Raw genomic sequence first — 16,706 nt, forward strand, 5'->3', positions numbered from 1 at the left:
GACTCTTCCCCGCTTTGCCGCGGGGACACCTGGTCTGGCAGCCCACTTCCTTGCCCTCCCTCCACCCTCCCGTGACTTTGGACTGTTTTTTGGGGGGGGAGGGGGGGGAGGGGGGGTTTACTAAAACATCTGGTATCCGTTGTGGGAACGGGGGCTACTGTTAGGCTGGCCCCTGACAGTTTGTTTGTGTTCTAGTTTTTTCCTGTGTGTGTAGTATTTCCTGTCAGCGCTCTTATTTTGTTGGTTTCCTGTCTTTCTCCCTGAGCGATGTTTCCCCTCAGCTGCGGCTGATTGGCACCTGGCCACACCTGGTGTCAATCAGCCCGCTCCTTTCCTGTGGGCCAGCAGATGCCGCCACCACCATCCTGTCCGGTGGACTAGCAGGGGCCGGCACCACCATCCTGTCCGGTGGGCCAGCAGGGGTCGCCACCACCATCCTGTCCGGTGGGCCAGCAGGGGTCGCCACCACCATCCTGTCCGGTGGGTCAGCGGAGGGCGCCACCATACTCTTGTCGGCCACATATGTGATCATTTCATGGGCGACCGCCTCGCCAATTGCAGCGGCGTTCTACTCGCCGTCGCCACCTGACTCTTCCCCGCTTTGCCGCGGGGACACTTGGTCTGGCAGCCCACTTCCTTGCCCTCCCTCCACCCTCTCGTGACTTTGGACTGTTTTTTTTTTTGGGGGGGGGGTTTACTAAAACATCTGGTATCCGTTGTGGGAACGGGGGCTACTGTCAGGCTGGCCCCTGACAGTTTGTTTGTGTTCTAGTTTTTTCCTGTGTGTGTAGTTTTACCTGTCAGCGCTCTTATTTTGTTGGTTTCCTGTCTTTCTCCCTGAGCGCCGTTTCCCCTCAGCTGCGGCTGATTGGCACCTGGCCACACCTGGTGTCAATCAGCCCGGCCCCTATTTTTTTACCTGCTTTTGTCTTCCAGTCAGTACTGGATTATTGTCATGTATTGTCGCTTCTGTATTGTCGCTCCTGTCGTACCGTGTCGTGTCTTTGCAGCTTAGCGGTAAGCTATATTAATTAGATGTTTGTAGGTTACTATTTTTTGTTCCCTGCTTCCAGTTTATTTTCATATTACAAGCACGACTTCTGTTTTCCTGCTCGCTACCCGCTAGTTTCCACGCTAGGCCCTTTTGTTTATGCTAGCCTCCATGCTAAGCTCTATTTGTTTTCCAGCTCCCACGCTAGCTCTTTTAGTTTGTTAATAGCCTCGTGCTGGCTTTTGGTTGTACCCCATTGGTTTCTTCTTGTTTTAGTATCTTTGTTAAATCATGTTTGCCTATCCAATGCCTGCCTCCATCTCTGCATCTTGGAGTTTGTCACAAACTAACTCTGACAGTCTTATTTATTTATTGTTTTTTCAAAGTTATTTGTGGTGTACAAAGCATGTAGCTGAGATAGGCACCAGCGCCCCCCGCAATCCCAAAGGGAATAAGCGGTAGAAAAAGGGAGGATGGAACATGTAATCAGTATTTATTCTCTGCATTCGACCCATCACCCTTGATTACCCCCTGGGAGGTGAGGGGAGCAGTGAGCAGCAGCGGTGGGCGCGCCCAGGAATCATTTTGGTGATTTAACCCCCAATTCCAACCCTTGATGCTGAGTGCCAAGCAGGGAGGTAATGGGTCCAACAATCGTTTCACTAAATAATACTATTTTCTTTATATTATGTTATTTAGCCCAACCCATCATTTAGGCTATTCAACAGGTGGCCTGCGAGTTCATTTAAAACAACTTGCAAGAGACTCCCATTTTTGCAGGAGTTCCCTAAAAAAACAGCAGATCGCTCCATTAAAGGCCTACTGAAATGAGATTTTCTTATTTAAACGGGGATAGCAGGTCCATTTTATGTGTCATACTTGATCATTTCGCGATATTGCCATATTTTTGCTGAAAGGATTTAGTAGAGAACATCAACAATAAAGTTTGCAACTTTTGGTCGCTAATAAAAAAGCCTTGCCTTTACCGCAAGTAGCAGACGATAGGCACGTGACGTCACGGGTTGTAGGGCTCCTCACTTTGTTTATAATCATAGCCACCAGCAGCAAGTGCAATTCGGACCGAGAAAGCGACGAGTTCAACATTAATTTGAGCGAGGATGAAAGATTTTTGAATGAGGAAAGTAAGAGTGAGGCACTAAAAAAAAATAAAAAATAAATAAAAAGGCCACGACTCCGATTTAGATGTTATTAGACACATTTACTAGGATAATTCTGGAAAATCCCTTATCTGCTTATTGTGCTAATAGTGTTTTAGTGAGATTATAAAGTCATACCTGAAAGTCGGAGGGTTGCGGTGAACGGCAGTGTCTCTGAGAGAAGCCAAGATCACAGCTGCCTTTTTGACAGCTACAGTAGGTCACATAATCCACTGATGTCTCCGGTAAGATATACATCACAATTTTCCCATTCAAAAACATGCTGGTTGACGTAGAGAAACGTGTTCGCTTGACTGCTCTGTGTTAAAGCTTCACAACAAACAAAGAAACACTGTTTCGGTGCTAAAGGCAGCTGCAATCCACCGTTTTCCACCAACAGCATTCTTCTTTATAGTCTCCATTATTAATTGAACAAATTGCAAAATATTCAGAAACACAGACGTCCAAATTACTGTGTAATTATGCGATGAAAAGAGACGACTTTTAACCGTGAGTGGTGCTGGGCTAATATGTCCCATCCAACCCGAGACGTCACAAACACGCATCATCATTCCGCGACGTTTTCAACAGGAAACTCTGCGGGAAATTTAAAATTGCAATTTAGTAAACTAAAAAGGCCGTATTGGCATGTGTTGCAATGTTAATATTTCATCATTGATATATAAACTGTCAGACTGTGTGGTCGGTAGTAGTGGGTTTCAGTAGGACTTTAACTGACAAAACAAACAGACCAAGTGAAATGTCTACTGTTCTCCGGATTCTACAAACTGACTGTCAAGTTCTTCAGGTTTTTCGCAGCTGCGCCCAAACTTGAAAGGGCCAGTGGGACTCAAAAAGGACACAAAGGGACCACTCAATCCTCTTTCCTTGTGATTTATTGATATTTGATTTGAAGCAAATTTGATTTTGGGCTTCATGGTGGCAAAGGGGTTAGTGCGTTTGCCTCACAATACGAAGTTCCTGCAGTCCTGGGTTCAAATCCAGGCTCGGGATCTTTCTGTGTGGAGTTTGCATGTTCTCCCCGTGAATGCGTGGGTTCCCTCCGGGTACTCCGGCTTCCTCCCACTTCCAAAGACATGCACCTGGGGATAGGTTGATTGGCAACACTAAATTGGCCCTAGTGTGTGAAAGTTGTCTGTCTATCTGTGTTGGCCCTGCGATGAGGTGGCGACTTGTCCAGGGTGTACCCCGCCTTCCGCCCGATTGCAGCTGAGATAGGCGCCAGCGCCCCCCGCGACCCCAAAAGGGAATAAGCGGTAGAAAATGGATGGATGGAAGGAATTTCACTGATGTTTACAAATTGTTTAAGTTGAATGAAAGTACATTTAAAAGTTAAAAAAAAAAATGAGATAACAACGTTAAATACAGCACTATGTCATCAGTTTTTGATTTATTAAATTGTATAACAGTGCAAAATATTACTCATTTGCAGTGTTTTTTCTTGAACTATTTGGACAATAAGGGGCTTCATGGTGGAAGAGGGGTTAGTGCGTCTGCCTCACAATACGAAGTTCCTGCAGTCCTGGGTTCAAATCCAGGCTCGGGATCTTTCTGTGTGGAGTTTGCATGTTCTCCCCGTGAATGCGTGGGTTCCCTCCGGGTACTCCGGCTTCCTCCCACTTCCAAAGACATGCACCTGGGGATAGGTTGATTGGCAACACTAAATTGGCCCTAGTGTGTGAATGTTGTCTGTCTATCTGTGTTGGCCCTGTGATGAGGTGGCGACTTGTCCAGGGTGTACCCTGCCGTCCGCCCGATTGTAGCTGAGATAGGCGCCAGCGCCCCCCGCGACCCCGAAAGGGAATAAGCGGTAGAAAATGGATGGATGGATGGATTATTTGAAGCAATAAAATAAACTGGGTTATCGGCGTAAATGAATGGATGAAATGAATGAATAATCGAATAGTCGGTAGTTAAATAGTAGGATAGTTTATTAGTGGTGGGTTGATTAACTGAATTATAGAATAGCAGATTAGTGGTGGGTTGATTAGTCGATTAGAATAGCCGATTAGTTGGATAGCAGGATAGGCGATTAGGTTGATAACCTTAAACAGAAAAAATAAAGAACATTAGTGTTTCATAAACATACATCAAAATACATCAATCATCAATCAATCAATGTTTACTTATATAGCCCTAAATCACTAGTGTCTCAAAGGGCTGCACAAACCACCACGACATCCTCGGTAGGAAAACTCACACCCAGTGGGACATTGGTGACAATAATGACCCAGTGGGACGTCGGTGACAATGATGACTATGAGAACCTTAGAGAGGAGGAAAGCAATGGATGTCGAGCGGATCTAACATGATACTGTGAAAGTTCAATCCACAATGGATACAACACAGTCGCGAGAGTCCAGTCCAAAGAGGATCCAAGACACAGCAGCGAGAGTCCCGTTCACAGCGGAGCCAGCAGGAAACCATCCCAAGCGTAGGCGGACCAGCAGCGCAGAGATGTCCCCAGCCGATACACAGGCGAGCAGTACATGGCCACCGGATCGGACCGGACCCCCTCCACACGGGAGAGTGGGACATAGAAGAAAATGAAAAGAAACGGCAGATCAACATGCTTTGCTTTCTTTTTAAATCAATCCAAACAAAATGTATTTCCACTGATATGGACTAGGTTTAAGAATAAACTTTAACATTTTAAATAATATGAATGAAATTAAATTCAAACAATCCAAGAATAAACTTAAACATCACTGATAACTTTTAAATGTACTTTCATTCAACTTAAACAATTTGTAAACATCAGTGAAATTCCATCCATCCATCCATTTTCTACCGCTTATTCCCTTTTGGGGTCGCGGGGGGCGCTGGCGCCTATGTCAGCTGCAATCGGGCGGAAGGCGGGGTACACCCTGGACAAGTCGCCACCTCATCGCAGGGCCAACACAGATAGACAGACAACATTCACACACTAGGGCCAATTTAGTGTTGCCAATCAACCTATCCCCAGGTGCATGTCTTTGGAGGTGGGAGGAAGCCGGAGTACCCGGAGGGAACCCACGCATTCACGGGAAGAACATGCAAACTGGATTTGAACCCAGGACTGCAGGAACTTGGTATTGTGAGGCAGACGCACTAACCCCTCTTCCACCGTGAAGCCCCATCAGTGAAATTATCTCCCTTAAATAATTTTCCCCAGTGAAATTATTTTCTTGAAACATTCCCCTCAGTCCAGACAAACACTTCTTTCCTTCGGTTTTCTGACCAGTTGCGTCTTCTGAGTCCACTAAGAGCTGTCTTCCTTCCTCTTAGCAGCTTGTCAAAAGGGGCGACTGACTGAAGCTCAAACATTTTCGAGCATGTGCTCTGAGCAGGAGAACAGGTGAACTCAATCAAGCCAATCAGGTGGAAGCAGGCGGAGATGTTCAGCCCCCAGCTCTCACCTTTGCCCCCTTCAGGCCTGGAGTGTGCTCTGCAAATCAGTGGTGTTTTTTTCTGCTCTGTCTTTTAACTTGACACTGAGACTAATAGTGAAGGGATAAGTCCAGCCCCCTCTGTCATTAGCTATTTAGAAATGTGGCCCCCAAAACAATTCAGTTGAATATCCTTGGCATAGGGACTGAAATTTCGGATCGACTCTAACCAAAACGTCAACTTTGAATAATAAGGGACGTTGAAACTGAAAACCTGGAAATACTAGGTTTGCTTTTAAAGGCTCAGACATTGTTTATGATATTGTTGCGCTTCTTGGAAGCAGCATTCGTCAGCTCCTGTCAGACATCAACAATCTTACCGTCAACATCAGCATCATCAACGCACCCTCTGTCACTGCAACCTTCTCAGCAGAGATCCACACCATAATCTCAGCTAAAGGCACACACACACACACACACACACACACAGGCACACACACACAAAACCACCATTGGTTCCCTTCATTCAAGTGAGGATGACTGCTGTCATGACATGTGTGCAGCTGACTCCACCGCATGGAGCGATAGGCGCAATATCGTGGCCCCCGGGGGGGTCACTCTAGGGTTAGATTTAGCCACTGACAGCATCATCACTCCTTGGAAGAGAGTGGGGGGTGCAGCCTCTGCTTGTCTTTGAGATGGATCTCCTGCTGCGACACAGGCACACTGACTCAAGTGCCTTCGCCGCACCGAAACTGGTGTGAATAATAAATGTCTTGAGATTTGACATATTATTTCACCCTCAGCTAATTACTGTGTTTCTTTATACAGCGGCAACGGGGCGTTTATCACTCAACTGCAGAAAGTACCTGTCAAGATTCTCGCATTACTGTTATCACAAAGCCAAAAACCAGTGACGTCGGCACGTTGCCTAAATTGTAAATAACAACAGACTACAATGATTTGCACAACCTTTTCAAGCTATATTCAATTGAATAGACTGCAAAGACAAGATACTTAACATTCTGTCACCGTTATTAGTTGTTGAACCCCAAGATGCATAGATGGAGGCAGGCAATGGATATGAAGACATGATTTAATATCAATAATAGAACAAGAACAAACAAAAAGCACGCACGTGGGCGGAATAACAAACTAAGGGAGCTAGCACTGGGAGCTAGAAAAACAAAAAGGAACCTTAGCATAGAAGCTAGTGGAAAACAAACAGAACAACTGGAAATAGCTAATGCTAACAGAAACAGCTTACCGCTACGACGACCAGGATAAAATGTAGCACGACAGGTAGTAGCTGTAACAAAACAACATGACACGATAGCAACGACAAGAGCGACATGTGGCAACGAGAATACAATGATCCAGCAACTGACACAAGACAAAGCAGGTACAAATAGGAGCAGGCTGATTGGCAACAGGTGTGGCCAGGTGCCAATCAGCCGCAGCTGAGGAGGAACACAGCACTCAGGGAACAAGACAGGAAGCTGACAAAATAAGAGCACTGGACAGGAACTAAAGACAGGAGATACTAAACATGGAGGAAACAGACAAATGCAGAGGAAAAAACTAAAACATAGACAAACTGTCAGGCGAAAGCCTGACACTTTCGAACTGGAAAAAAGTTGGCATAAATGGCAAAAAAGACTGAGAACGTTGAGGAATGCTCATCAAACACTTATTTGGAACATCCCACGGATGAATAGGCTAATTGGGAACAGGTGGGTGCCATGAATGCATAGAAAAGCAGCTTCCATGAAATGCGCAGTCATTCGCAAGCAAGGATGGGGCGAGGGTCAGCACTTTGTGAACAAATGCGTAAGCAAATTGTCGAACAGTTTAAGAACAACATTTCTCAACGAGCTATTGCAAGGGATTGCGCCATCTATAGTACGTTACGTCATCACAAGGTTCAGAGAATCTGGAGAAATCACTTCACGTAACATTGAATGCCCGTGACTGATGTCAAAAACTGACATCAGTCTGTAAAGGATATCACCACATGGGCACAGGAACACTTCAGAAAACCACTGTCAGTAACTACAGTTCGTCGTTACATCTGTAAGTGCAAATTAAAACTCTACTATGCTAAGCAAAAGCCATTTATCAACAACACCCAAGCTCATATAAAATGGGCTGATGCAAAGAGTAAAAGTGTTCTGTGGACTGAAAAGTTCACATTTCAGATTGTTTTTGGAAATTGTGGACGCTGTGTCCTCCGGAACAAACAGGTAAAAAAAAAAACATCTGGATTGTTCTAGGCGCAAAGTTCAAAAGCCAGTGTCTGTGATGGTATGGGGGTGTATTAGTGCCCAAGGCATGGGTAACTTACACACATGTGAAGGCATCATTATGCTAAAAGTTACATACAGGTTTTGGAGCAAAATATGTTGCCATCCAAGCAACGTTATCTGCTTATTTCAGCAAGATAATGCCAAGCCACGTGTTACACCAGCGTGGCATCATAATAAGAGTGCAGGTACTAGACTGGCCTGCTTGTAGTCAGACATTTGTACCTCCAATTTTCATAACTTTTGTGTTTTGTGCGCTACTCTGCCGCACACTTGTTTGTTATTGAACCCTTGCTACCTGCACTTTGCCTGCCGTCTCTGCATCCTGGCGTCATAATCAACACAACTGTAGCAGTACTAGGCATTTGTCTGAAAAATATTTGACGTTTTTATTTGATCAATTATGCGTTTTGGTTAGAGACGGAATTGTTACCCAACTGCATAAACAGTCCATCTTAAACAGATATCACACATTGGCTCTTTGTAGCATGTCTGACTTTTTATAAGGTCAAAGCGTTACATTCATAAAGATGTGAGCTGTGGGCGGCATAGCTCGGTTGGTAGAGTGGCCGTGTCAGCAACTTGAGGGTTACAGGTTCGATTCCCGCTTGTGCCGTCCTAGTTACTGCCGTTGTGTCCTTGGGCAAGACACTTTACCCACCTGCTCCCAGTGCCACCCACACTGGTTTAAATGTAACTTAGATATTGGGTTTCACTATGAAAAGCGCTTTGAGTCACTTGAGAAAAGCGCTATATAAATATAATTCACTTCACTTCACTTCACCATGCTGATATCCATCTATTTATTCATTTTCTACCTCTTGTCCCTCTCGCGCTGGCAGGGTGCTGGAACCTATCCCAATATTCCTGTGTACCTTCTAATTAAGTGACCTGCTTCTTTTCGACACACTTTTGTTAAAGTTTGTCCCCAGCGTTTGGTCCTACTTGAAGACACTCAAAACCAGGTTGAAAAACCAAAGCGCTTTAAAATCATGTCTTTATTACAGAAAGAGAATACAAATGTGCTTGTGTTTTGACGTACGTTCCATCCTCAGCTACCGTTGATCTGCAAGGAAATCCAAAAAAACCAACAATAAAGTGTACGTAAGCTGTTCTTATGTTGTGATTTAAACGCAACAAAAGATGCGCATTACAATACATGTAAAAAATACAATACTTACAATACAAACACTTTCTAGCTCTCAACAAAAGAAAACACTGGCACATTCTGTCACGGCAGGGTCGCATGTTTATGCGGGGTCGGTCTCCCAGGAATGCAGACGGAAAACTCCGGACGAAAGCGTGAGGTAGGAATGATTTATTGTCCATAACTCATGCAAAACACAAGAATACCGAAAAGCATTCCGATAGCATGGGAGCTATGGCGAAGCTTAGCACACGAACTAGAAGTACTCAACGTAACTGTTGCTTGCAGCAAACAAGGAAGCCAGACTGAGCATGACGAGCGAGGTGAATAAAAAGCTCTCTGATTAGTGGTTGACAGCAGCTGAGTGTGTCGACCACTAACCAGAGGCAGGTGAACCCAATTAATCCCCATGCAAAATAAAACAAACCCAGGGTTCGGTCCTTGGCCCTGTACTCTTCAGCATCTACATGCTGCCGCTGGGTGACGTCATACGCAAATACGGTATTAGCTTTCACTGTTATGCTGATGACACCCAACTCTACATGCCCCTAAAGCTGACCAACACGCCGGACTGTAGTCAGTTGGAAGCGTGTCTTAATGAAATTAAACAATGGATGTCCGCTAACTTTTTGCAACTTAATGCCAAAAAAACGGAAATGCTGATTATCGGTCCTGCTAGACACCGACCTCTATTTAATAATACAACTTTAACATTTGACAACCAAATAATAAAACAAGGTGACTCTGTAAAAAATCTGGGTATTATCTTCGACCCAACTCTCTCCTTTGAGTCACACATTAAAAGCGTTACTAAAACGGCCTTCTTTCATCTCCGTAATATCGCTAAAATTCGCGCCATTTTGTCCACTAAAGACGCCGAGATCATTATCCATGCGTTTTTTACGTCTCGTCTCGATTACTGTAACATATTATTTTCGGGTCTCCCCATGTCTAGCATTAAAAGATTACAGTTGGTACAAAATGCGGCTGCTAGACTTTTGACAAGAACAAGAAAGTTTGATCATATTACGCCTGTACTGGCTCACCTGCACTGGCTTCCTGTGCACTTAAGATGTGACTTTAAGGTTTTACTACTTACGTATAAAATACTACACGGTCTAGCTCCATCCTATCTTGCCGATTGTATTGTACCATATGTCCCGGCAAGAAATCTGCGTTCAAAAGACTCCGGCTTATTAGTGATTCCTAGAGCCCAAAAAAAGTCTGCGGGCTATAGAGCGTTTTCCGTTCGGGCTCCAGTACTCTGGAATGCCCTCCCGGTAACAGTTCGAGATGCTACCTCAGTAGAAGCATTTAAGTCTCACCTTAAAACTCATCTGTGTACTCTAGCCTTTAAATAGACCTCCTTTTTAGACCAGTTGATCTGCCGCTTCTTTTCTTTCTCCTATGTCCCCCCCTCCCTTGTGGAGGGGGTCCGGTCCGATGACCATGGATGAAGTACTGGCTGTCCAGAGTCGAGACCCAGAATGGACCGCTCGTCGGGACCCAGAATGGACCGCTCGCCTGTATCGGTTGGGGACATCTCTACGCTGCTGATCCGCCTCCGCTTGAGATGGTCTCCTGTGGACGGGACTCTCGCTGCTGTCTTGGATCCGCTTGAACTGAACTCTCGCGGCTGTGTTGGAGCCACTATGGATTGAACTTTCACAGTATCTTGTTAGACCCGCTCGACATCCATTGCTTTCGGTCCCCTAGAGGGGGGGGGGTTGCCCACATCTGAGGTCCTCTCCAAGGTTTCTCATAGTCAGCATTGTCACTGGCGTCCCACTGGATGTGAATTCTCCCTGCCCACTGGGTGTGAGTTTTCCTTGCCCTTTTGTGGGTTCTTCCGAGGATGTTGTAGTCGTAATGATTTGTGCAGTCCTTTGAGACATTTGTGATTTGGGGCTATATAAATAAACATTGATTGATTGATTGAGAGGTGCACAAACAGGAACTAAGGGAGTCCAAAACCAACAGAACATAACAAAACATGATCCGGGCCATGGATCATGACACATTCAACTTAATAGCAAAGACTACTTACTGACTGTAGTCTAAACACTTAAGCCATCTAACGTCTTGGAATTGCAGCTGCATGCAAAGTCCGTCGTATAATACTTACAAATGAGACGCAGAAGTGTAAGAAGTGGAAGTCTCTGCAGAGAGTGGTGAGGACGGCGGAAAAAATTATCAGGACTCTTCTTCCTCCTATCCGAGAGATCGTAAAAAGCCGCTGCCTGACCAGGGCTCAGAAAGTCTGTAGGGACTCCTCCCACCCACACCCAGGACTGTTTTCACTGCTTGACTCTGGATAGAGATTCCGCAGCCTACGTAGCAGAACTTCCAAGTTCTGTAAAACATTCTTACCTCAGGCCATAAGACTCTTGAACGCATCATAATAATCCCCTTAACTCGCTGGAATATAAAGACAATATAACATACATCCATAAACGTGGATGCATATGCAAAAGTACAATATATCTATCTGTAAAGTAAATCTATATATATCTGCACTTTATTGCTCTTTTATCCTGCACTAAAACGAGCTAATGCAACAAATTGTTGTTCTTATCTGTACTGTAAAGTTCAAATTTGAATGACAATAAAGGAAGTCTAAGTGTAAGTCTAAGAAACAAGATATCTGGACAGCACAGCTCACTGTTAAATTTTTTAACAACTAACACTTGTTATCACATTTGAACACACACGAAAGTACCTAAAATTGAGTACCGATATCAATTCCTAGCTACGGAGAATTGGTATGAAGTCGGTTTGAATTTGAAAGGTCCCTTAACCTCTAAAGACCTTAGTGGCCACATGCATGGACAGCACCTTTTAGCTGTTATTTCCCAAATTGTGCACACTACTGAATTGGGGTCTTATGGCCACTTATGTGGACACTTCTATTGCCATCTGGTGGCGTCTGAAGAGTATAACAAACAATAGAAGTTGAAAAAAAATTAAAAAATAAAAATTAGCATGTCACTACACATGAAGTACACATTTGTTACTTATTGACTAAGTAGATCATATAAAAAGATGATTTTTAGTTTTTATTCTAATTAGGTTCGAATAAGCCCAAACAGCAAAGAGAAATAAAATAATTATGTAAACAAACATCTTGGGCCTTAAGAGGTTATGTAGGGATCGATGCCTACTTATAAATGATCAATGCAATAGATAAAGATCACTATTATTTATATCAAAGACTCAAATTGGTGAAGATTTATAATGAGTGGAGATTAAGGAAGGGAGAGAAAAGCCAGAGGGATGCCACCGCCCCGTCTTTGCAGTGACTTCTTTCCATAATTCAATAGTGTTTCTCACCTTCTTTATCATATGTGCTGGGTTTCATGACCCCATGGTGGCTTATTTTGCTAAAAAAAAATAATTGAGTTACAGGGTAACTAATGCGTGAAATGTGTCTTTTGATCACTTCTATACTGTGGAATGGTATACGGTAAAATAGTTTGTTACGTGCAAGAACCAAGATGGGATACAAAAATGCGGGGTACAAACCCCGTTTCCATATGAGTTGGGGAATTGTGTTAAATGTAAATATAAACGAAATACAATGATTTGCAAATCCTTTTCAACCCATATTCAATTGAATGCACTACAAAGACAAAATGTTTTATGTTCAAACTCATAAACTTGATTTTTTTTTTGCAAATGATAATTAACGTAGAATTTCATGGCTGCAACATGTGCCGAAGTAGTTGGGAAAGGGCATGTTCACCACTGTGTTACATCACCTTTTCTTTTAACAACACTCAATAAACGTTTGGGAACTGACAAAACTAATTATTGAAGCTTTGAAAGTGAAATTCTATCCCATTCTTTTTTGATGTAGAGCTTTAGTCGTTCAACAGTCCGGAGTCTCCGCTGTAGTATTTTACGCTTCATAATGCGCCACACATTTTTGATGGGAGACAGATCTGGACTGGAGGCGGGCCAGGAAAGTACCCGCACTCTATTACTACGAAACCACGCTGTTGTAACACGTGGCTTGGCATTGTCTTGCTGAAATAAGCAGGGGCATCCATGATAACATTGCTTGAATGACAACATATGTTGCTTCAAAATCTTTATGGACCATTCAGCATTAATGGTGCCATCACAGATGTGTAAGTTACCCATGCCTTGGGCACTAATACACCCCCATACCATCACAGATGCTGGCTTTTCAACTTTGCGCCTATAACAATCCGGATGGTTATTTTCCTCTTTGTTCCGGAGGAGACCACGTCCAGAGTTTCCAAATATAATTTCAAATGTGGACTCGTCAGACCACAGAACACTTTTCCACTTTGCATCAGTCCATTTTAGGTTAGCCCGGGCCCAGCGAAGCCAGCGGCGTTCCTTGGTGTTGTTGATTAATGGGTTTTGCTTAGCATAGCAGAGTTTTAACTTGCACTTACAGATGTAGCAACCAACTGTAGTTACTGACAGTGGTTTTATGAAATGTTCCTGAGCCCATGTGGTGATATCCTTTACACACTGATGTCGGTTTTTGATGCTGTACCGCCTGAGGGATCAAAGGTCCGTAATATCACCGCTTACGTGCAGAGATTTCTCCAGATTCTCTGAACCTTTTGATGATTTTACGGACCATAGATGGTGAAATCTCTAAATTCCTTGCAATAGCTTGTTGAGAAATGTTGTTCTAAAACTGTTCGACAATTTGCTTACAAAGTGGTGACCTTCGCCCCATCCTTGTTTGCGAATTACTTAGCATTTCATTGAAGCTGCTTTTATACCCAATCATGGCACCCACCTGTTCCCAATCAGCCTGCACACCTGTAGGAAGTTCCAAATAAGTGTTTAATGAACATTTCTCAACTTTATCAGTATTTATTGCCACCTTTCCCATTTTCTTTGTCACGTGTTGCTGGCATCAAATTATAAAGTTAATGATAATTTGCACAAAAAAATAATGTTCATCAGTTCGAACATCAAATATGTTGTCTTTGTAGCATATTCAACTGAATATGGGTTGAAAATGATTTGCAAATCATTGAGTCGAACACATTTCCAGTGAGGGTTGGACTCCGCCAAGGCTGTCCTTTGTCACCGATTCTGTTCATAACTTTTATGGACAGAATTTCTAGGCGCAGTCAAGGCGTTGAGGGGTTCCGGTTTGGTAACCGCAGGATTAGGTCTCTGCTTTTTGCAGATGATGTGGTCCTGATGGCTTCATCTGACCGGGATCTTCAGCTCTCGCTGGATCGGTTCGCAGCCGAGTGTGAAGCGACCGGAATGAGAATCAGCACCTCCAAGTCCGAGTCCATGGTTCTCGCCCGGAAAAGGGTGGAGTGCCATCTCCGGGTTGGGGAGGAGACCCTGCCCCAAGTGGAGAAGTTCAAGTACCTAGGAGTCTTGTTCACGAGTGAGGGAAGAGTGGATCGTGAGATCGACAGGCGGATCGGTGCGGCGTCTTCAGTAATGCGGACGTTGTACCGATCCGTTGTGGTGAAGAAGGAGCTGAGCCGGAAGGCAAAGCTCTCAATTTACCGGTCGATCTACGTTCCCATCCTCACCTATGGTCATGAGCTTTGGGTCATGACCGAAAGGATAAGATCACGGGTACAAGCGGCTGAAATGAGTTTCCTCCGCCGTGTGGCGGGGCTCTCCCTTAGAGATAGGGTGAGAAGCTCTGCCATCCGGGAGGACCTCAAAGTAAAGCCGCTGCTCCTTCACATCGAGAGGAGCCAGATGAGGTGGTTCGGGCATCTGGTCAGGATGCCACCCGAACGCCTCCCTAGGGAGGTGTTTAGGGCACGTCCAACCGGTAGGAGGCCACGGGGAAGACCCAGGACACGTTGGGAAGACTATGTCTCCCGGCTGGCCTGGGAACGCCTCGGGATCCCCCGGGAAGAGCTAGACGAAGTGGCTGGGGAGAGGGAAGTCTGGGTTTCCCTGCTTAGGCTGTTGCCCCCGCGACCCGACCTCGGATAAGCGGAAGATGATGGATGGATGGATGTATTCCGTTTATATTTACATTTAACACAATTTCCCAACTCACATGGAAACGGGGTTTGTACAAATGTAAAACTACAACAAACACCATGGAACGTGACAAAATGCATGTCCACTAAAGCCATGCAGACAAAGGTTAAACCATGCAAACGCACACAAAGGATAACAAGCTGCCAAGAACACATAACACGCCTCCTTGTGTTGATCCCTCGCTGTGCTGCCTACAGCTTTCAAATCCCTGAGTTCCGAGTAGCCAAACGCCCCCACACCTTCTTGGTGGGATTGGAAGCAGCCAGCAGACAATAGCAAAAAGTAGGATTTCTTTGCCGTTCAAACACAATCGCTTCATACGCATGCAAAGCATACGAGATTATATCCCGTTTTACTTCCTGGGCCCTAAAAAAAAAAAAAAAATGCATCACCAACCTGCAGTTCTACCCCTGAAAGCATCTTTCTCATGTTGTTTTTCATCGTAAAGCTGATGGAAGACTTCATTCTGGATCATCAGTATTTCCTTTTGCAAGACACAATATGTCAGTCAGATTAGGTGTCAATCTGCTTGTCAGGAGGAAAATCCCCACCCCAAAAAAACAGCCCCCCTGTATTCACATCCTCCCTCTCTGCAAATGCAATAAGCAAGTGAGAAGAAAATCTCATTCCACCCACCTAGTGTTCCGGCTGAGACAGCTAAATTTATTTCAGCAAACAACGGGCAGACTGCATAACTACATTCTATTACACTATAATTGGCTTCTGCTGCCCGGGCAACATTTGAGAATGTTTTTGTTTTTTTTTAAAATAGTGAGCAGAGTAGTTAAAGGTACCTTGGAACATCAGAGGTTATAACTCTTTTGTTGTAATTATTAAAAACACATTAAACAAAATGTTGCCATAAAACAAGGGTTTATGTAAGGCTTTTTTTATTGGGCGCTACAACAGGCTGAGGATGCTTCGCTCCATAATATATACTCTTAAAAAGTCAGAGTGAACTCATTTTACAATCCTTTTTTTTTTTAAACTCCACCAAAAAGTCAATGATGCAACTACTTACAACTATAATAGCGTTTAGTAAACAATTGAACTGTGGAGAGGAGTGAAAAGGCAATTGTGGCCATTTACGCAATCGGCAGTGTGCTGACAAAACCGCAGCAGTGAATGGCGATGAATTGGCTTTATTTGTAAAAATGGTTACTTCCTGAATCACAAAGCACGATGTAAAGTCTCACCTTAAAACTCATCTGTATACTCTAGCCTTTAAATAGACCTCCTTTTTAGACCAGTTGATCTGCCGCTTCTTTTCTTTCTCCTATGTCCCCCCCTCCCTTGTGGAGGGGGTCCGGTCCGATGACCATGGATGAGTACTGGCTGTCCAGAGTCGAGACCCAGGATGGACCGCTCGTCGGGACCCAGGATGGACCGCTCGCCTGTATCGGTTGGGGACTTCTCTACGCTGCTTATCCGTTTCCGCTTGAGTTGGTTTCCTGTGGACGGGACTCTCGCTGCTGTCTTGGATCCGCTTGAACTGAAGTCTCGCGGCTGTGTTGGAGCCACTATGGATTGAACTTTTGCAGCATCATGTTAGACCCGCTCGACATCCATTGCTTTCGGTCCCCTAGAAGGGGGGGGTTGCCCACATCTGAGGTCCTCTCCAAGGTTTCTCATAGTCAGCATTGTCACTGAATTCCCACTGGATGTGAATTCTCCCTGCCCACTGGGTGTGAGTTTTCCTTGCCCTTT

General features: G+C 44.5%; 1 protein-coding gene across 1 annotated transcript in view; it reads right to left on the reverse strand.

Annotated features, from left to right (window-relative positions):
* The window catches only part of si:ch73-62b13.1 (Carbohydrate sulfotransferase 1-like), a 46,936-nt gene extending 31,344 nt beyond the window's left edge, over nt 1-15,592 (reverse strand). The window contains exon 1 of the mRNA XM_061918109.1: nt 15,396-15,592. Coding sequence (XP_061774093.1) covers nt 15,396-15,474 — 79 coding nt within the window. The 5' untranslated portion in view covers nt 15,475-15,592. The remainder of the gene's footprint in view (nt 1-15,395) is intronic.
* Between the last annotated feature and the right edge of the window lie 1,114 nt (nt 15,593-16,706).

This window comes from Nerophis ophidion, linkage group LG12 (genome assembly GCF_033978795.1).
Source record: "Nerophis ophidion isolate RoL-2023_Sa linkage group LG12, RoL_Noph_v1.0, whole genome shotgun sequence".
NCBI classification, from domain to species: Eukaryota; Metazoa; Chordata; class Actinopteri; order Syngnathiformes; family Syngnathidae; genus Nerophis; species Nerophis ophidion.